The sequence below is a fragment of the Aquarana catesbeiana genome, linkage group LG03 (genome assembly GCF_042186555.1).
Source record: "Aquarana catesbeiana isolate 2022-GZ linkage group LG03, ASM4218655v1, whole genome shotgun sequence".
Lineage (NCBI taxonomy): Eukaryota > Metazoa > Chordata > Amphibia > Anura > Ranidae > Aquarana > Aquarana catesbeiana.
Genome location: NC_133326.1, coordinates 632,942,611 through 632,964,343, shown reverse-complemented (window position 1 = coordinate 632,964,343; position 21,733 = coordinate 632,942,611). Strand labels below are relative to the sequence as shown.

Here is a 21,733-nt window from a genome sequence, read left to right as displayed (position 1 = left end):
TTGTGGGGAGCACTCAACAGTAGGGAGGGGCCAGAAGCACCGAAGAGGGACCTGAAAAGAGGAGGATCTGGGCTGCTCTGCAAAACCACTGCACAGAGCAGGTAAGTATAACATGTTTATTAGTTTTAACGAAAAAAAAACAAGACTTTAGTATCACTTTAAACATGACAAATCGAGAGGGTGAATCTCTGTAACGGGGACACAAACAACAATAAAAACCCGGCAGGTGTTTTAATCCGTCTCCAATTCTTTTTACAAAACTTAAAAGAAGTTTACGTATTCTTTAAAATAAGAATTAAAAAAATGGATTTAGACTGTAAGTAACACTTACAGATCTTGTCCCATCACCAGAATGTACCTAGACAGAAAAGAGAGGCTGCAGACCTATGAGCCCATCACTTGTTCTCTCCTCCTATCAGCATGTTCCTTGTTAGTGCATGAGCACTATGCGGCTTCTCCATCTCCAAGTCTGGGCTGTGCTGCACAGGGGACTGATACTCGGTAAAATTCAGATAGTTCTAGTAATTGCTTAAAAAATACATGTAATAATGTGTTAATTAATAGAGAGCTTCACTGATCTGTGACTTTTATATTTGCCTGGAGTTGAGATTTAAGTAAAAAGCTTTTAAAATGTTCTTTCTTATCTCCTATCTCATCACTACTTTTCCTCCTTTTGTCTTTCTTTTCTCGCCCCATTCTCTCACCCTTCTCCTGGTCCTTGTGGAAGGAGGAGGAGGAGGAGGCACCATCCAGGGGAGGATGAGAGAAGCACAAGAAGATAGCGTGCCTGAGATAGGAAGAGTGGAGCTCAGACAAGGGACATACAAGTACACACAATGGAATGAGTTAAGACACCAAGGGGTTAGAAGAAGAAGAAGAAGAAGAAGAAGAAGAAGGGGGTGTTTGGCAAGAAACCACTGACAGGAAAGAGACACAAGTGTAACTGAGAAGAACACGGTAGGACTTTTCTGTAATCAGCAAAAGTGAAATAAGACAAATACATCATGGACTGTGGCTAAAGCGGACACACCCCAGGACTGTCACTCAAGGAAGAACAAGACGTACCCAACAGAGATCCGAGACGTCCCAAAAAGAGGTGAGTGTTACCGGAAGATTGAAAAAAACGTAAAACCATGGTAGGTGACATACTGTAACCCACAAGGACAACCTAACAATCTTGATAAATATGACATTTCAGGATAATACACAAAATCTGATGGGTTACAGAAAAAAAAATCTGACATGTTTCTAAATGAACCTGTTTATGAGGTCTCGAGCAGGTGTTCAATATTCAATGAAATAATGATATCCTTTATTAAGTATCTTTAGGATTGTAAGGCATGACAGGAAAATAATCATCGAGTATTTATAACTTGTTTCATAATGTCTTTTCAGGCTGTAGAAGGATCTATTGTTTTCTGAGGGATATATTCACATTTTCCTTTTTGTCATAGAGGAAATTTAAACATAACTTAGGCAGTTATTTACGTAATGGTCATCTTAAGCTTAGCGTTTGTTGTGTCTTTATCAGAGGGGAGAGGGTCCTAGATGATTGTAGATGCAGAATAATATTTAGGGAATTACATCTTTTGGAGCCCAATTAAAAAGGTAAAACTAGCACTTTGTATCTTTTTTTTTACATTTATAAGAAAAAAAAAAAAAAAGTTTTGAAAAAAATAATGTTTTAGAACTTTAAGGCTGGGTTCACAACTGGCAACCTGCATCCAATTCACAATAGCAGGTGATTTTGACCGGCTTTCTATGGAGCTGGTTCAAATATCTCCGGTGCATCTTTTGGTCCGTTTCGGGTCCGAATTCAGACAAAAATTCGGGGCTGAAACCCCATCTAAAATAGTGAATGGAGACGAACCGGACTCCTGCTGCGAGCCGCATGCGAAGATAGTGTGAACCCAGCCTGAATCTCTGAACAGTGGCCACATTAAAACTACTTTACATTTTCCTTGTTATCATGAAGGAAATTTTTAACACAACTAACAGCAGGTATCTATGTAGTGGTCACCTAAGCGTAGCTTTTGATGTGTCTACATCGAAGGTGATCATTGTCCTAGACCTAGAACGGTCATATGTGCAGATTATCAATTACATCTTTTGGAGTCCCATATTAAAGGTAAAAGTAATACATTGGATCTTTTTTTTTTTTTTTTTTTAATATAAATCTGATTTTTTTTTTATTTGCAAAAAAAAAAAAACACTTTCAATCTTTGAACAGTGTCCATAGTAACGTAGTAAAATTTCATTCATAACTTTAAAAAATATCCCGAGACAAAAAGCATTATACAGATAGTTTCCATTGGACACTTAGGCTCGGTTCACACTGATTCAGTGCAAATTGGTTCGATTTTATAGTGCGATTTGTGTTTTGACAGGTGCGAATTTAATGCAATTTCTGAGGGGACTGGGCATAGCTGGAGATTAAATTTGCACAGCACCTGCACTAAACTCGCACAGGACCCATTTTTTTTAACTGGATCAAAATCCACGTGAACGGCCGTCATGGAAAACAATGTATTTTCAGATGACATGCGAATCTATGAATTTCGGATCACATCAGATTTGTATCAGTGTGAAGAACCTGTATGTCCATACGTGAATAATGCTCTTTACGAAATGTGTCATTTTTCTGACATGTTATAGCATGGACCTTCACTTGCCTTTATCTGGCCCTTGTGGCACTATTCCACCAACTGACACCGATGGAGCACTATTCCTTCCATTAAAACCATTGAAGGGGCATTGATGCTGTGCCATTTTCTACTTCTACTGGCCAAAGTCTGGCCCCCTAAAGCCTGAAGGACTGTAAACTGGCCCTTTGCTTAGACAGTTTGGAGAGCCCTGTATTATAGTATGCCAGGTTTCCCAAAGAACTTCCGCTTTAAGGAATCCTGACCCCCTGACATGCCACGTTTGGCATGTCATTTTTTTTTTTTTTGGGGGGGGGGGGGGGGGCGGATACCTAGTTTTTACAGGTACCCAGCTCCCATTTCCACTCGGTTTGCCTAGGCAGCCCCTCCCTCCCTGGCCAGGCAATCTTCTGGGACCTGTGACGTGTCCCAGAAGATTGCCCGGCCACTCAGGACATGCAGCGCAGTGCGCACCCGGCTATGAAGCCGCAAGCTGTCACAGTCGGGTGCGCACATTAGTGATGCCAGAGCTGCGGAGAGGAGAGGAGGAGAACATTGCTGGACCGTGGGACAGGTGAGTGTGTGTTTAATAAACGTCAGCAGCTACACTTTTTGTAGCTGCTGACTTTTAATAAACACAAAAATGGGTGGAACTCCACTTTGTATAGCAAAAGTAATAAACTTGCATAAGCGTTGGGATTATAGATTTTTATGGATTTTAGTGGTAATACCTGTGTGTTGAGAAAAGTTGCTGTTAATAATTAAGAAATAATTTAACTTTGTTTTTTGTTTTTTTTTTCTTTTCCTCCAACTTCCTCCTCATGTTCATAATGTTGATGACATCTCTACACCTATCTTCTTAATTGGTCCAACATCCATCCCCCTGGAAAGTTTCCCTCCGCACATATTGAAAATTACTGCCGCATCTTTCATTCTCCACAGCCCCATCACTGCTTCCCCTTAGCTTGTCACCCTCTAATGTCCCCACCTATACATTCCAACTCTTCTTTTTTCTCAATGATCTCTCCTTGGCCCCCAACCTCTCCTTCCTATACCACCGCACCACCTCGTTCCACATCATCTACCCCACTCCTTCCATCCCTCTCTATGGCAATAGGAGCGTTATCCAATGCTCTTGGTCTCTGGATCCTTGCTCGGGCATATTCCCACTCTCGACGCCTCCGACGTTCCAGAGCGCAGTTCCTCCTCTTAGCCTCAGGTCTTTTATTGACAGACTTGGCTGGACATGTCATCGCAGGATCCTTCGTTCTGTGGCTCTACTCCCATGGAGGAATATCAATGGCTGGATGTCAGTTTCTCGGATGCTGTATGGTGTTCTTTGGCCTTTCTCCACTCTTTCTTGGCCTTCTCATGGCATGTGAACGTTGCCTTGGACTTACAAGACCTCTCTGGCATTCTATTATGGTTACTCACAACCGAGCACGGATAAGCTTGGCCTTGACCTGGGCAGTAGCTCTTCTGGTGTCCACCCTTCCATTTATTGGTTATGGAACGTATGGGTTACAACCTTCAGGAACCTGGTGCTTTTTGCAGGAGCCCCCCGGATTTTGCTTACTGTTTTCTGGATTAGGTTTGGGATCCCTGGCTGCTGCTCTGATATGCAACATGATAGTTGGAGTTACTTTACTGAGAGCTCGGATTAAGAGAACATCCGGAGGGGAGCGCAGAAGACACCGTCGGGGAGCCCGTTCCCATGATTTGGAGATGATGGTACAGCTTTTGGCAATCACTCTGGTGTCATGTGTGTGCTGGAGCCCTCTGCTGGTAGGTTCTTTTCCATTATATACTGGCTGACTCCCCTTCTAAAATAGTCATGATTTGATTGATTGTAGTTCACGATTCCTAATAGAATTTATTTATAACAATGGATATGGAACCTATATAATTATAATGTGCCACAAAGTAAAATTACAACCCCCAAAAACTAACCTAACAAATATTTTTGGAAAAATTGCATGTAATTTAAAAAAGAATAAACTGCAAAAAAATAAATTTATAAGCCACCCATTGATGTGGCCAATCCATCAAAGGTTCAGTTTTCTACACTTTATCAAGAAAGGGGAAAAGCACTTTTAATGAGTATGGGTTTTACTGGAATAAAACAGGAAAATCTGCCATGTCTGCTGGAGGGGATTAGAGATGATTTGAAAAGCAGGCAATTACCACTTTCTGCGTGATTATTGATGACATTTATGTCTGGCAGGAAACATTGAAAAAGAAAAACAACCACTTCTGCGGTAATGAGAACAAACAAGGGCTTACATTAAGGACTTGTAGTAGTTGAGAAAATGCAGGAAACTTTCAAGGTGCATTCCGTTTCTTTCCTTTTCAGATCAGTTTGAGATGCTTTTGACTTCCTCCATAGATGCATCTGACCTGCAAATGCCTTTCTACGTCAAGCTGCTTCGGCGCTCACATTGACTTTTCTAGAAAGAAAGGCAGTTCCGGTATGAACAAAAGGTCATTAAAACCTTCTCTTTGCCCAAGCTTTAGCAAGTCATTTAAAGTATATCCAGACCCAGGAAAAAAAAATGTAATCTATTGCCGCTTACCAGTTCTTACACATGGTGGCTGTATTCGTTTTTTTTTTTTTTTTTCAGAATTTTTCTCCTCTATTTGTCCCGGGTGTTTCTGCCAGTAACACATTTCCTGTCCAATGGTGACAATGCTCCCTCACTGGACTCTATATGAAGAAGCAGTGTTGTCTCCTCAGGGCAAGACTACTAAACACTTCCACCTTTCCTCTTCTCCATAACATATCGGGGAATGTTCTATAGTCCACAGAGAGAGAAGAGAACAATGCTAACTGATAACAGTAAGAAATATATAGAGAGGCTGAAACTGATGTATGGAGGGATATATAGAGAGACTGACACTGATGTATGGAGGAATATATAGAGAGAATGACACTGATGTATGGAGGAATATATAGAGAGACTTACACTGATGTATGGAGGAATATATAGAGAGAATGACACTGATGTATGGAGGAATATATAGAGAGACTTACACTGATGTACGGAGGAATATATAGAGAGACTGACACTGATATATGGAGGAATATATAGAGAGACTGACACTGATGCACAGAGGAATATATAGAGAGACTGACACTGATGTACAGAGGAATATATAGAGAGACTGACACTGATGTATGGAGGAATATATAGAGAGACTGACACTGATGTATGGAGGGATATATAGGGAGACTGACACTGATGTACGGAGGAATATATAGAGAGACTGACACTGATGTATGGAGGAATATATAGAGAGACTGACACTGATATATGGAGGAATATATAGAGAGACTGACACTGATGTACAGAGGAATATATAGAGAGACTGACACTGATGTACAGAGGAATATATAGAGAGACTGACACTGATGTATGGAGGAATATATAGAGAGACTGACACTGATGTACGGAGGGATATATAGGGAGACTGACACTGATGTACGGAGGAATATATAGAGAGACTGACACTGATGTATGGAGGAATATATAGAGAGACTGACACTGATATATGGAGGAATATATAGAGAGACTGACACTGATGTACAGAGGAATATATAGAGAGACTGACACTGATGTACAGAGGAATATATAGAGAGACTGACACTGATGTATGGAGGAATATATAGAGAGACTGACACTGATGTATGGAGGGATATATAGGGAGACTGACACTGATGTACGGAGGAATATATAGAGAGACTGACACTGATGTACGGAGGACTATATAGAGAGACTGACACTGATGTATGGAGGAATATATAGAGAGACTGACACTGATGTATAGAGGGATATATAGAAAGACTGACACTGATGTATGGAGGGATATATAGAGAGACTGACACTGATGTATGGAGGGATATATAGAGAGACTGACACTGATGTATGGAGGGATATATAGAGAGACTGACACATATGTACGGAGGAATATATAGAGAGACTGACACTGATGTACGGAGGAATATATAGAGAGACTGACACTGATGTACGGAGGGATATATAGAGAGACTGACACTGATGTATGGAGGGATATATAGAGAGACTGACACTGATGTACGGAGGGATATATAGAGAGACTGACACTGATGTATGGAGGGATATATAGAGAGACTGACACTGATGTACGGAGGAATATATAGAGAGACTGACACTAATGTACGGAGGAATATATAGAGAGACTGACACTGATGTACGGAGGACTATATAGAGAGACTGACACTGATGTACGGAGGAATATATAGAGAGACTGACACTGATGTATGGAGGGATATATAGAGAGACTGACACTGATGTATGGAGGGATATATAGAGAGACTGACACTGATGTATAGAGGGATATATAGAAAGACTGACACTGATGTACGGAGGAATATGTAGAGAGACTGACACTGATGTATAGAGGGATATATAGAAAGACTGACACTGATGTATGGAGGGATATATAGAGAGACTGACACTGATGTATGGAGGGATATATAGAGAGACTGACACATATGTACAGAGGAAATATATAGAGAGACTGACACTGATGTACGGAGGAATATATAGAGAGACTGGCACTGATGTATGGAGGGATATATAGAAAGACTGACACTGATGTACGGAGGAATATATAGAGAGACTGACACTGATGTATGGAGGGATATATAGAGAGACTGACACTGATGTATGGAGGGATATATAGAGAGACTGACACATATGTACAGAGGAATATATAGAGAGACTGACACTGATGTACGGAGGGATATATAGAGAGACTGACACTGATGTATGGAGGGATATATAGAAAGACTGACACTGATGTACGGAGGAATATATAGAGAGACTGACACTGATGTATGGAGGGATATATAGAGAGACTGACACTGATGTATGGAGGGATATATAGGGAGACTGACACTGATGTACGAGGGATATATAGAGAGACTGACACTGATGTACGGAGGGATATATAGAAAGACTGACACTGATGTACGGAGGGATATATAGAGAGACTGACACTGATGTATGGAGGGATATATAGAGAGACTGACACTGATGTACGGAGGGATATATAGAGAGACTGACACTGATGTATGGAGGGATATATAGGGAGACTGACACTGATGTACGGAGGGATATATAGAGAGACTGACACTGATGTACGGAGGGATATATAGAAAGACTGACACTGATGTACGGAGGGATATATAGAGAGACTGACACTGATGTATGGAGGTATATATAGAGAGACTGACACTGATGTACGGAGGGATATATAGAGAGACTGACACTGATGTATGGAGGGATATATAGAGAGACTGACACTGATGTACGGAGGAATATATAGAGAGACTGACACTGATGTACGGAGGACTATATAGAGAGACTGACACTGATGTACGGAGGAATATATAGAGAGACTGACACTGATGTATGGAGGGATATATAGAGAGACTGACACTGATGTATAGAGGGATATATAGAAAGACTGACACTGATGTACGGAGGAATATGTAGAGAGACTGACACTGATGTATAGAGGGATATATAGAAAGACTGACACTGATGTATGGAGGGATATATAGAGAGACTGACACTGATGTATGGAGGGATATATAGAGAGACTGACACATATGTACAGAGGAATATATAGAGAGACTGACACTGATGTACGGAGGAATATATAGAGAGACTGGCACTGATGTATGGAGGGATATATAGAAAGACTGACACTGATGTACGGAGGAATATATAGAGAGACTGACACTGATGTATGGAGGGATATATAGAGAGACTGACACTGATGTATGGAGGGATATATAGAGAGACTGACACATATGTACAGAGGAATATATAGAGAGACTGACACTGATGTACGGAGGGATATATAGAGAGACTGACACTGATGTATGGAGGGATATATAGAAAGACTGACACTGATGTACGGAGGAATATATAGAGAGACTGACACTGATGTATGGAGGGATATATAGAGAGACTGACACTGATGTATGGAGGGATATATAGGGAGACTGACACTGATGTACGGAGGGATATATAGAGAGACTGACACTGATGTACGGAGGGATATATAGAAAGACTGACACTGATGTATGGAGGAATATATAGAGAGACTGACACTGATGTATAGAGGGATATATAGAAAGACTGACACTGATGTACGGAGGAATATATAGAGAGACTGACACTGATGTATAGAGGGATATATAGAAAGACTGACACTGATGTATGGAGGGATATATAGAGAGACTGACACTGATGTATGGAGGGATATATAGAGAGACTGACACATATGTACAGAGGAATATATAGAGAGACTGACACTGATGTATGGAAGAATATATAGAGAGACTGACACTGATGTATGGAGGGATATATAGGGAGACTGACACTGATGTACGGAGGGATATATAGAGAGACTGACACTGATGTACGGAGGGATATATAGAAAGACTGACACTGATGTATGGAGGGATATATAGAGAGACTGACACTGATGTATGGAGGGATATATAGAGAGACTGACACTGATGTACAGAGGAATATATAGAGAGACTGACACTGATGTATGGAGGAATACACAGGGAGGAGACTGGTTCCCACTGGTCATTAACTTATTTAGGGCTCATTTACACTTGCAGTTGAGGGCAGTCGGATGGGGTTGTACATATACCACAGCAGAAGTGGTCTCACCTGTTGTATTTAGTGGTCAGTACCACCAGCAAACATGACCTGTTCAAGTGAAGAGAGCTGTACCGCAACCACCTGGCCTGTAACCATGTGCAATGCTTATGATTGCAGCATGATGATGAAGCATTTGCAGGGTTAATACAGGCAGAGAGGAGGCAACATATCGCCGCTTCTTACTGCCCATCAAACGCTTCTGAAAAGTAATCAATCGAAGATCGCTTGTAAACCTAACTTTACGTTGTAATTTGGTTAGTAGGTTTACTGTTAGATAACACCATGGAGCAACATCAGTTCTGTCCTCAGAGTCCAGGTATCCCGCTGTCTGTCCGGTCGGTATGTCTGTTTTCCCTCAATGTGGAAGGGGCACTGCTTTGTCCTCTCAGTGCTCCCTTCCCTCCTAGACTGAAAATTCTCTCCATTTTTATCCCTGAACTTTCTTTCGGGGTTTTCTCATTCTTCACATACTCAACAGAAGTTCAGTGATTTATTCTGATAACTGGTGTTCTCTATCCGGGGGGGGGGGGGGGGGGGGGGGGGGGGTTAGAGAAAGGAATACTCTGGAAACATCAGCAATAGTTGTATATGACAGTATAGGATGGGGACAGCAGAGGAATCTGAGGCTCTGAAGCAGGCCAATCACTAACCTCTGCTAAGCCCAAAGCTCTACAGCTACTTATCTACATGTATTCCATTGCCATTGCAGACTATATAACATATTGGGATTCCTGTGCAAGATAATAGATAAGCTGCGCTGCAGCTAATATTGCTTTTCAGCTACAGCGTTAATTTTGGCGACTAAAATGACTAAAACATTTAAGTCGACTAAAGAATACTATATAAGTCGACTAAAATACGACTAAAACTAAAATGGCATTTTAGTCAAAAGACTAATGCCCCGTACACACAGTCGGATTTTCCGACGGAAAATGTGTGATAGGACCTTGTTGTCGGAAATTCTGACCATGTGTGGGCTCCATCACACATTTTCCATCGGAATTTCCGACACACAAAGTTTGAGAGCTTGCTATAAAATTTTCGGACAACAAAATCCGTGGTCGGAAATTCCGATCGTGTGTACACAAATCCGACACACAAAGTGCCACGCATGCTCAGAATAAATTAAGAGACGAAAGCTATTGGCTACTGCCCCGTTTATAGCCCCGACGTACGTGTTTTACATCACCGCGTTCAGAACGATCGGATTTTCCGACAACTTTGTGTGACCGTGTGTATGCAAGACAAGTTTGAGCCAACATCCGTCGGAAAAAATCCATGGATTTTGTTGTCGGAATGTCCGATCAATGTCCGACCGTGTGTACAAGACATAAGACTAAAACTAAATTGAAATTTGACTTCAAAATTAACACTTATCTGTAGTGCATGTTTATACCTCAATACCATAAATAATAATATATTCGATTTTTCACTCCAGCAGTATATAATGAGTTTGGAAATTGTAGAGAAATTTTAACTAATGCATTACAATTTAACTACACCCATTTGATTTTAGACAACTAAAATGAGTTTTAGTCGACTAAAATGTACTGGAGATTTAGTCGATTAAATACGACTAAAACTAAGCAATTGCAGAAGACTAAAATGGCACTAAAACTAAAATGCCATTTTAGTCCTAAGACTTATGCCCCGTACACACGGTCGGACTTTGTTCGGACATTCCGACAACAAAATCCTAGGATTTTTTCAGACGGATGTTGGCTCAAACTTGTCTTGCATACACACGGTCACACAAAGTTGTCGGAAAATCCGATCGTTCTAAACGCGGTGACGTAAAACACGTACGTCGGGACTATAAACAGGGCAGTGGCCAATAGCTTTCATCTCTTTATTTATTTTGGGCATGCGTGGCACTTTGTCCGTCGGATTTGTGTACACACGATCGGAATTTCCGACAACGGATTTTGTTGTCGGAAAATTTTATCTCCTGCTCTCCAACTTTGTGTGTCGGAAAATCCGATGGAAAATGTCCGATGGAGCCCACACACGGTCGGAATTTCCGACAACACGCTCCAATCGGACATTTTCCATCGGAAAATCCGACCGTGTGTAAGCCTAAAATTACATTGAAATTTGCTGCCAAAATGAACACTGTTCAGCTATAGCCTATGTACCTATGTAATAGGCTATTGTAAAAAAAAAAAAAAAATAGTGTCTATATAATAAAAGGTTAATAATGTAGGCAACACTAAACTAAAAAACAGCACTGCTTTAATGCTCCAGGAGGTAAATCCTGTGGCTAGTGACACTGTATGCTGGTGTTGGTCAGCATGTAAGGCTCGTCAGGCTCAGCTTAGACTACAAGAAAATGGTGCCCGGCCCCACTTAGGATCAACAGACTGCAAAGCTGAAATAGTAAAAAATAATGAACATTGGCTTTGGCTCAGTTTTCCACCCATAGAGGACCCCCCATTGCAATTTGCCCGTATGCAGGTTGATCACAGAGGCATTAAGCCCCACATGTGCGAAGTGTGTCAGTGGGGGGGGGGGTTCTTCTGCGGGTAGAGAACAGAGCTGAAGCCAATTCGCTTTATCTTTTACTATCTTAGCTTTACAGTCTGCTGATCCTCTGTGCGGCCAGATGACATTTTCCTGTAGTGTAAAAAGATTAATAATAGCACATTCATCCATTATACAAACATATGCCATTAGAAAATGAACACAACAGGAGTCTTAGTGAAGTTGTGCACATATACCCGAGAGAATCTATACACTTATTTAACCACTTGACCTCTGAATGATTATCCCCCATCATGACCAGGCCATTTTTTGCGATACGGCGCTGTGTTACTTTGACTGACAGTTGCATGGTCGTGCAACACTGTACCCAAATAACGTTTATGTCATTTTTGTTTCGCAGACATAGAGCTTTCTTTTGTTGGTATTTGATCACCACTGTGGTTTTTTTTTGTGCTATAAATGAAAAAATCCAGACAATTTTGAAAAAAAATTTTTTTTTTACTTTCTGCTATTAAACATATCCTATAAAATAATTTTAAAAATGTTTACTTTTTGCTGTAAAACATATCCTATAAAAAAATGTAAAAAATCAAATTTCTTCATAAATTTAGGCCAGTATGTATTCTACTACATATTTTTGGTAAACAAAATCCCAATAAGCGCCTATTGATTGGTTTACACGAACATTATAACGTTTACAAACTATGGAATATATTTATGGAATTTTTATCTATTTGTTTTTTTCATACTAGTAATGGTAGCGATCAGTGACTTATAACAGGACTGCAATATTGGGGAGGACATTCTGATACTAACTGACACTTTGCCTGGAACCAGGGACACTAATACATTGATCAGTGCTAAAAATATGCGCTGTCACTGTACTAATGACACTGGCTGGGAATGGCTTAACATCTAGGGTGATTAAGGGGTTAACTGTGTGCCTAGCCTGTGTTTGTGTGTTAACTATGTGCTGCTTTTACTAGGGGAAGTAATGGATTCTAGTCTCTGCTAAAAACACAGAATCCATTCCTTCTTCACCACTGTCAGAACTGAGATATGCTTCCTCGGGCATATCTCAGTTCTCTGTGTAATGCCGACGATCGGTGGGTGCCAGAGGAAATCCAGTGCCTGGCACCCGCAGATCGGCTTCTGCTGTGAATTATCACAGTAGAAGCAACCCGCCGATGGCCCGTGCAGGTGGAAGTCCGGAATTACGTATATGTACATAATCCAGCGCACAGTTGCCGCCCTGTAGCCATAAAACTGCTATAGGGCAGACAGGAAGCTGCTAAAAAAGAAAAAAGATACCTCCAGATGAAAGTGGCAACAAAAGTCTAGTTGCAGGAGCCCCTGGGAGATGATTGCATGTGCAGCGTTTGTTTTGGTTTTGAAGAACTGAATGCTGGGTCAGTGGTGATGTGGCGACCCTTCAACAGGCACTCGACCAACCTTGAATGCAGCTTCTTACTGACAAAGTCTGTGGTGTGAGTGACACTGGAACTCATTGTCAGCCTATCTACTCTGCTTCTCAGTCCCAGTTTCTAATCTGCCATGCAGCTGGACCTCTAGCTACCTATGGGTCGTCTGATGCCTAACATGGCCCTGCCCTATGTTGTTTACTGAGGCCTGAGCTAAATTTAGCTAAAGAATCCCAGACAGGACAACCGTTATCCATGGTAACAGAAGCTGCATATAAACTCTATTTTAATAAAGAGGATCACATAATAGTAAATTGCAAGGTGATAACTACACAGATACAATAAAACCGACCTAGCTATCTGGCACTGTGCATGTGAAATAATAACAATAAAGCCTTGTTCACACGGGCGTACTGTTGTTGAAATTTTTATTAATGTATGTTGTCAGATGCCCCCCAATGCTTGTTTTGCTGTAATACGCTCAAGCGAGGGAATTCGCACATACTGTACAGACGCTGGTGGAAGACCATTGGCTGCGGAAACCTTCCCGTGGACACGGCGGATCTGTTTGCTCTTTTAAGGATGTTTGTTTATGCATCACCAAGGGACTGGCCACTCCATGGCGACCACATTTAAACTCCTAAGTAAGCAGATCTGCGTACATGGGAACCATAGCATAACCATACAAAATTATGCCCCACTGAGCCATGATAGAGTATGGCTCGCATCATTGGTAGCAGTGGGAATGTGCACACGATCGTGTTCAGAACCATGTGCTTGCCGCGTTGCTTTGCACACGGCCATCTGCACACGTCACTACTGCATTTCTATTTGAAATATACACATGTGTGTGATTGGTTCCTTTGAAAGAATACAAGTGTCTGATTGGCTGATTCTGAAGCCACCACTTTTCTTTGTTCATTCATGTTGACAGTATAAATAAAGGAGTAAAAAGCATTCAAGGCAGGATTCTGCTGAGCTCAGTGTGATACCAGCATCTGTTTGTGTTACTGAGAGACATACAAAGCGCACTTTCCCGGCATTATATAAGAGAGTTGTATTTGTGCTTTTAAGCGCAAAGAAATGATATGCTTATAGGGAGAAGCTTAGAACTTCCCTGACAGTACTACACCTTTGAGAACAGCTGTTAGGCTTTTATTGCTGTCTGTGTCCCTGTTAGGAAGATCCACTTTCTCTACTTGTTCTGTTTACTTCTATCAAAAGTGAAAGTAAAAGAAAATCCCAAATGCAAACAGGTGTTTGGCTAAGAATGGAGAGTGAGAGAAACACTGGCTGCAGCTGCTCTCTGTAGCTGCTGTTCTGTGGTGCTGAAGTGGTTAACAGCTATATCAGCAAAAGGAGGGAGCTGCTGAGCAGGAAGAGTTTAATAGACTCAGAGTCAGGAAGCACTGCACTGTGGGAATTGTAGTTCTGAGGAGAAACTCTACTGTAATTAAGAGCTTGTGAACTGCATTTCCCACCAGAGGGAGATTGCCAGGAGGAGGGTAAAGAGCTGCATTTTCTCAGGCTGCATAGGACACAGGCTCTTGCTGTGAGGGAGACCAGAGAGTGCTTATCGATGTGCAATGTGCACCAGCACTGCTGCATATCGGTGTCCTGAGCAGGTTTTGGTGTGCTGAGTTTGGGAATGCTGACAGAGTCACCTGGGTGCAGAGCAGAGAATGGACTAATCACTGTGTGTGACTGAATGGTGAGCTGCAATATCGGTGGGACTGGTAAGCTGCTGCAGTGCGGATTTACTAGCTGCTGCAATAGGGACTTAACCCTTTAGGAACTGACCTTACAGCCTTCTAGTAGCCTTATTGCTGCCTGCATGCTTGACTGGGACTATTCTCATGTGCGCCAGCGGTACAACTGGGCCCTAATGCTAGCTGGCTGAAGAGTTAGGACAAAAGACTGTCCCTTTACAGCTGCTTAGAGACATTTACCCATTGCTTATAAAGAGGTACCTATCAGGGGACATTATACCATATCGCTGGCATTTTCCTGGAGTGCACTACAGACTAGACTAGACTAGACTAGTATTATCATTCACATTGCAGTTAATGCTTATATGCACTGTTTATTGCTGACTTTGCTTGCTTCATGAGTAACTCCCAGTCTAGTGGTACGGAACTCTATTCTAAGTTACTTTGGCACAGCTATTACATTGTCTGGCAGGCTGTATGCTCATTTATGCTTCTACCATCACTTACTCTAACCCGTACCAGTACATTGAGTTCATTTACCACTAAATCGTTTTGTGTCTATTTCCTGGTACTAATTCACAGTTGAGCTGAAGGTATCCATACTGGTGTTTTTTTTAAGTGCTCGCAGTGACTGTCAGCTAATTACGTGTGGGTAGTGCTACAAAAATTTTAGGTTGTCCCCAGAACAGTAATAGAGGGGTAATCTTCCAATGGGGGTACTAGTTCTGATGACCGGGGAGATTTAATAGATTTCCTTAATTTAAAGGGATTTCCTTTCCCTGCCTGTGTTGGCTATGGGACAGGAAGTAACGTTAAAGCTCCCCAATATATCTGAAAATTGTATCTTCATCAAAATTTGAATAAATCATCCAATCTTTCATTACATATCTGCCCATAGATAGATCATAGGTATTTTACACCTCAGGTTTGGTTCCCCTTACATCAGGGTCACCATCAGAGCTCCTTTTACATCACATCTTAGGTGTCCCCATCACATCAGAATCCACATGTAGGGAGCTGACGCCCTTCACTTTTTTATTTGTGAATAAACTAGCTATGTATAATTAGGATTAAAATAATCCCAGTTCAGCAATAACTAATACACAGAACAAATCAAATTATGAGCTCGGATCCAAAAAAAGCAATGCACAAATCAAATAATATCTATATATTCATTATGTAATTATGTATTAACACTTCCTGTCACTGCCAGGCTGGCTTGAAATACCTAGAAGAGGAAACTGGTGAGAGAGAAAGATGATCTGAGACCACATGTCCACATACAGGAGCCGCCGCTGTGTTTTATTCAGGCCAGAAGCAGAGACTATTCGGTAATTGTTCCTGTGTTCTGGCTGTTTAATGGGAGCTGCCCATAACTTCTCGATCTGAATCCTAGTGACAGACAAGGCTTTTTCTTATTGTTAATATCTTACATGCACATTGCCAGATAGCTAGGTCTCTGCTACTATGGGGGAGATTTACTAAAACTGCTGCACACAGAATCTGGTGAAGCTGTGCATAGTAATCAATCAGCGTCTTGCTTTTATTGTCAAAGCTGAATTGAACAAGCTGAAGTTAGATGCTGTTTGGTTACTATGCACAGCTGCTCCAGATTCTGAGTGCTCCAGTTTTAGTAAATCTCCCCTATATGGGTGTAGTAGTCACCTTCCAGTATATTGGTAGGTGAACCTGTTTATTGCAAACGATTTTATATGCAGCTCTTGTTATTCTATCTATAGCAAGGTCATTGACATCCTTCTGTATGTGGTGGGTTGTGAGGCATGGTGGATGCAAGGTGGACAAAGTTATTGGGTGCCAGAAACTTCTACGATGTAAAAGAGGTTTTTATTTCTCTTAACAGTCCTTTTTGTATTTTGGGGGGAACAAGGGTTAGGGCCAGGACACCCTTAGATAGTTGCAAATTCAATTGTCAGACTCCGAGACTTCAATAAGAGAACAGCCGTGCAGGAAAAGGCCCCAGCAAGAAGCCACATCTGCACTTGCAGGATCGCTGTCTCCTATGGCAACAGTCTTTAACAGTTTCTAACTCAAACATAACAGTCCTTTCAGCTTCACTACAACTGCCTTTTGTAGTTCTTTAACACTGAGCTCCTGGTCTCTCACTAGACCCTCTGATTCACTGACTCTGAATCCCTTGAGCTCCTCCAAGGTTTGCGGTGGTATCCCCTCAAGCGTCACCACGCTTCCCTGCTGGGTCCCTAGCTTAGCACTCCAGATACTTCTCAAGCTTCACCCCTGCTAACCGGTAAGGTCCCTGGCTTGACTCAAAAGGCTGCTCTGCAAGCGTCTCCTCCGTGGGTTGGGTCCCTGACTTGATCACTGCCTGAAGTTTCCCGATTCTCCACCGTGCCCTTTCGGTGAGAATATGGTTCCGGTACTTGCTTCAGTTACTCACTGTGGTCCCTGGTAAAGATGGTTGGTCCCTTCGTGGCGACAGCTTCCCTTCTACCTCCGACCACTGACAGGTTCTCCAGCCGGCAGAACCATCACTTTTGGTTGGACTGCAAGCCGCAATCCCAACCCTGCGCTGCCCTCTTACTTCTGGATAGGCCCTCACACAGCCTGGCAGCCAGATGCCCCTCTGTGATAGGCCCAATCCCTGGCCTAGCAGCCCGGGACGTATGACACACGTCCACCCAGACAGCCATCCTGGTGGCACAGAACATAGCTCATTGACCTCCCTGAATATATAGGTTCTCCAAGCAGGCCAAGGGATTCAAGAAAACCCCTGCCCATTGCCTGAGATACCCCATATACTCATAACCTGACCTTGGGTTGCCCTTCTCATATCTAGTACCACCAAGCACCCGGCCACCTAGTGGTAGAAGAGAAAAGTGCAACAAGGCCAAATTTAGGGAGAAATCAATAGATCTCTAACAATCGACCAAGATAACTAATCCTGGCAATTTGTGAGGAGCTCCCTGACTAAACCCCAGGGTGCTACATAGCTAACTCTATCCCCCTCTGGTCTGAAAATCTATAACTTTAGCTTAGGGATCAAAAATTTGCATAGGCTAGAGCCAGGTTAGGCATAGAGGTGCCGTTACATGATAGATTAGAAGCAACTAGAAAATAAAAATAAAAAGAGAGGGTGCAGCTAAGTGCAGTAATTTAAATCTTTAATCAGTAAAACAGCTTAAAATTAGTCACTTACATGTCTCAAAATGAAGCAGAGCACATAGAAATCATCAGGCGCAAAAGCACCACTCAGCTCTTCCATCCAACCTTGAGTCAGCTCTGACAAGCTGGCAAGGAATTTTGTGCATGATTTGTTTTCTCGGTTAGCTAGGGACTAAGATATAGAGTAGATAGGCCAACACAGTCCCAGTTCCACACCATGGTTCCTGCTGTTGAGAAGCTGTGTTCCAGGCTGGTTGAATGGCTGAAGGATCTCCCCATCATTGCAGATACTGTCTTCAGGTCTCCAACACCAAGACAGGTACCGCATTGCAATCATCCACAGGGGGCCCCTGCAACTGAACTTTGCCACAACATTCATGTGAATGTATCTTTATTAATAACTATATATACCCAGGTATATGTGCACAATTCCACCAGAACTCCCGATGGGCTCTTTGCTGATATTACCTGTTTTTACATTGGATGTATGTACTGTTTTTCACCTTTATCTACCTCATATTACTTCCATATTGGTGTGCATCTAGTATACTTATAGTTAATGTTAAATGCTGGTCTCTTTCCTCAATTACTTTGATTAGATTACTGGTACATTTCCCAAGAAGGGGATCCCCTCTGTACACAGAGGCCCTCTCCTGAGTGGAGAGTGGAACCTTACCAAAGGTTCTGGTTCTATTTTTTACCTACAGTTTTAGTGCAATATCCTGTTTGAGGAGGGTCATTTCTCATACCCCCTCCCCCCAAAAGAGGGTGTATCAGAGTTGAACCTGTATCAAAGTCAACCTTAGGAGTCCCCCGTTACATCAGAATCTCCCTCAGAGTTCGCCTTGCATTAGAGTCCACCTTAGAAGTCCCTTTACTTTAGAATTCCCACAAGAGCCTCCCTTACATTAGAGTGCCCATCAGAGGTCCCTTTACGACAGAGTCTACCATGTCTGGCACACACATTCAGTTTTTTTTTTTTCATTCAAACCAGCGGGCTTTACTAACTAAGCGATGTTAGTGCAGTGATCTGTCCTGCTGTGCCTTTGTGTTCTGACAGTGGGACTGCCCCCTCACCAGAACACAATAATCAGCGCTCACAGCCATTGGCTGCGAGGGCTGATCACATGCTGGTTTTCCAGCATGTCCCTTCAACAAAAGCTAATCCTTAGACCGGCTTCTGTTGGAAGGACAGCTATACACTTGGTCCAAATGTCAGCCGGTCCTGCTGATATACACACCGCGTGTACCAGGCTTTACTTCAGGGTCCCCATAAGAGCCCCCTTACATTAGGGTCCTTATCAGAGCCCCATTCACACCAGAGTCCACCTTAGCAGTCTTCCTTACATCAGAGTCATGTCTAATATAAAAAGTAATGAAAAACAATCATAAAATCAGAGTCTCATTCAAGGTCCCCATCAGATCCCCCCTTACACCAGGGTCCTTATCAGAATCCACCTTAGGAGTTCCCGTTCCCCCTTACAACAGAGTACCATCAGAGCTCCCCTTTCATCACAGTCCACCTTAAGTTTCCCCTTCATCAGAATCACCATCAGAGTTCACCTTACATCAGAGACTCCCTTACTGCAGAGTCCAACTTAGGAGTCCTCCTTACATCAAAGTCCTGTCATATAAAAAAAGTAATAAAAAAAACATATTTCTACTGTCTTTTCCCCAATACAGTTGAGAGCAAGGCTCCAAACTACTGGCTTGGGAGCCACATGTTGTTCTCCAGTTTCCTATGATGTGGCTATAAAAATGGCTGGGGACCTTGGATTCTATTGTACATGAAACCCATTACACATTCATATATGTCCTGTGGGACATACTCTAATTGTTTTGTCTGTCCAATACTGAGTGCTTCAGCTTGCTGTCTCTATTGTACTGATAGTTTGTGTTCATTCTGATCTCTTGTCTAGACTCTTTCCAACATTCTGTTTGCTTTTTCCATCACTCTCTCTTAGTTCTTGTTCTAACACTCACTTTGCCATTGCACCCATAATCTTTGGATTTTTTCCAAAGCTCCATGTGTCTGTGTACTAATGATCTCAGTATTGATGTTTAAGTATGTGTTATGCGTTATTCATGGCTCTCTCTTCATCTTGGTTTGTTAACTATCTTGTATGTCTATCTTGATAGTTAACAAACCAAGATGTCTTTCTTTTTCTACCTCCCCTTTTATTCATTTTATTTAACATCTTTTTTTTTAATTGTACTCTATATTAATATTTTAATAATGCTTCAACATCTTCTATTTAAAGAATCCATTGCTGTACTTTAACATATTCTAGTGGAAGGTTTTTGGTTAATTTTTTTAACCTGACTGCTTATCAAGTATCTTCCTATGTGCTATTCCATGGGAGTTATTTTGGTTTCCACATCTTCTCTCAGATGTTCTTGATGTTTATGGCTTACTTTTCCTTCTATTCTCATACATAAACATTTATGAAAAGCAATTTGATTAAAACCTCCCTTTCTTCTAGAACAGCGTCTCTCTACTCAGTGTCTTGGGAGCCACACGTTGTCCTTGGATTCCCAAGAATGTGACTTGTAACACACTGTCAGAGGATGTATTTATATATTTGGATCCGTGATGGTATTTTGGTGCACCAAAGGAACCTTCCACTTTCACCCCAGTGAAGTATGTAAGACGCCTCTGAACGCTAATATAAACACAATTGATATACTATCACTCCAGGGTTCTCAACAGATTAGATTCAATAGACTTTGTGAAGCTCCCAAGCAGTATTCTTCAACTTCAGAAAAAGTCCTCGGAATACAGTAGGTTGAATAATCTGGGTTTCGGTTTGTAAGCAGGTGCAGTAAGCCTTCACACCTGTAGCTTCATGCCATTATTGCATGGTAAGGGGAGTCTCATAAGGGAATTGATCGCTTAGTGATTCCATACAGTGTCTTGAGAGAGGAAAGTAGCCTGATTGGACACTGAACTCTTGTGAGATTTTGGCTGCCATCTTGGGTGAGGGAATCTTTTAAATAGGGGACCCCATGTCATTTTGGCAAGCTTCTGGCGAGTGTGTGGTAAGGAAAGGAACCCTCTTGTCAAGGACAATGCTTGGCACAGGGTCAGATTCCAGATGAGGGGTGAAAGCTCAGGGAAGGCTTCTTTTTCACTATCTACACTCTGGTATGTAGGTGGGAAGCCAGTACAGATTGCAGAAACATATACGGCCTATGCCAAGAAGGGTCACTACCCCTGGTAGCCTAAGTCATCCTCCAGTAATATCTCCTGTAAAATACTGGGACAGTATATTCTCTGGATTGCTTATGTAGCACTGTCCCCATAGGGCTTGCTGAGTGTTGACTCCATAGGCCTCTATCTGGGTACCTGCAGCTGGTTGCTAAGGGTTTCCACTTGACCCACCCTTACTCCCGCTTGCTCATTACTCAATGAAAAATCCAGGGTATTTGGGTTTTTGTATTTTATTTTAGAACTTGGATGGGAGCAGGGAGGGATTAGTGGGATACTCCAACTGGAACTATTCACAATGGATAAGGACAACTCTCACTTGGCCTCACCAGATTATTTGTGGATGCAGTCACACTTCTTTAACCATACAGCCACAGGTATGGAGGAATTAAAGGAGAAGTCCAGC

The 21,733-nt window shown here is 42.0% G+C and overlaps 1 protein-coding gene across 1 annotated transcript in view; it reads left to right on the top strand.

The window, feature by feature from the left end:
• Nucleotides 1–646: 646 nt before the first annotated feature.
• PTGER1 (prostaglandin E receptor 1) overlaps nucleotides 647–21,733 on the top strand; it is a 30,696-nt gene continuing 9,609 nt past the window's right edge. Inside the window, exons 1-2 of the mRNA XM_073622482.1 lie at nucleotides 647–1,096; nucleotides 3,534–4,427. Of these exons, the coding sequence (XP_073478583.1) occupies nucleotides 3,621–4,427 (807 nt within the window). The 5' untranslated portion in view covers nucleotides 647–1,096; nucleotides 3,534–3,620. The remainder of the gene's footprint in view (nucleotides 1,097–3,533; nucleotides 4,428–21,733) is intronic.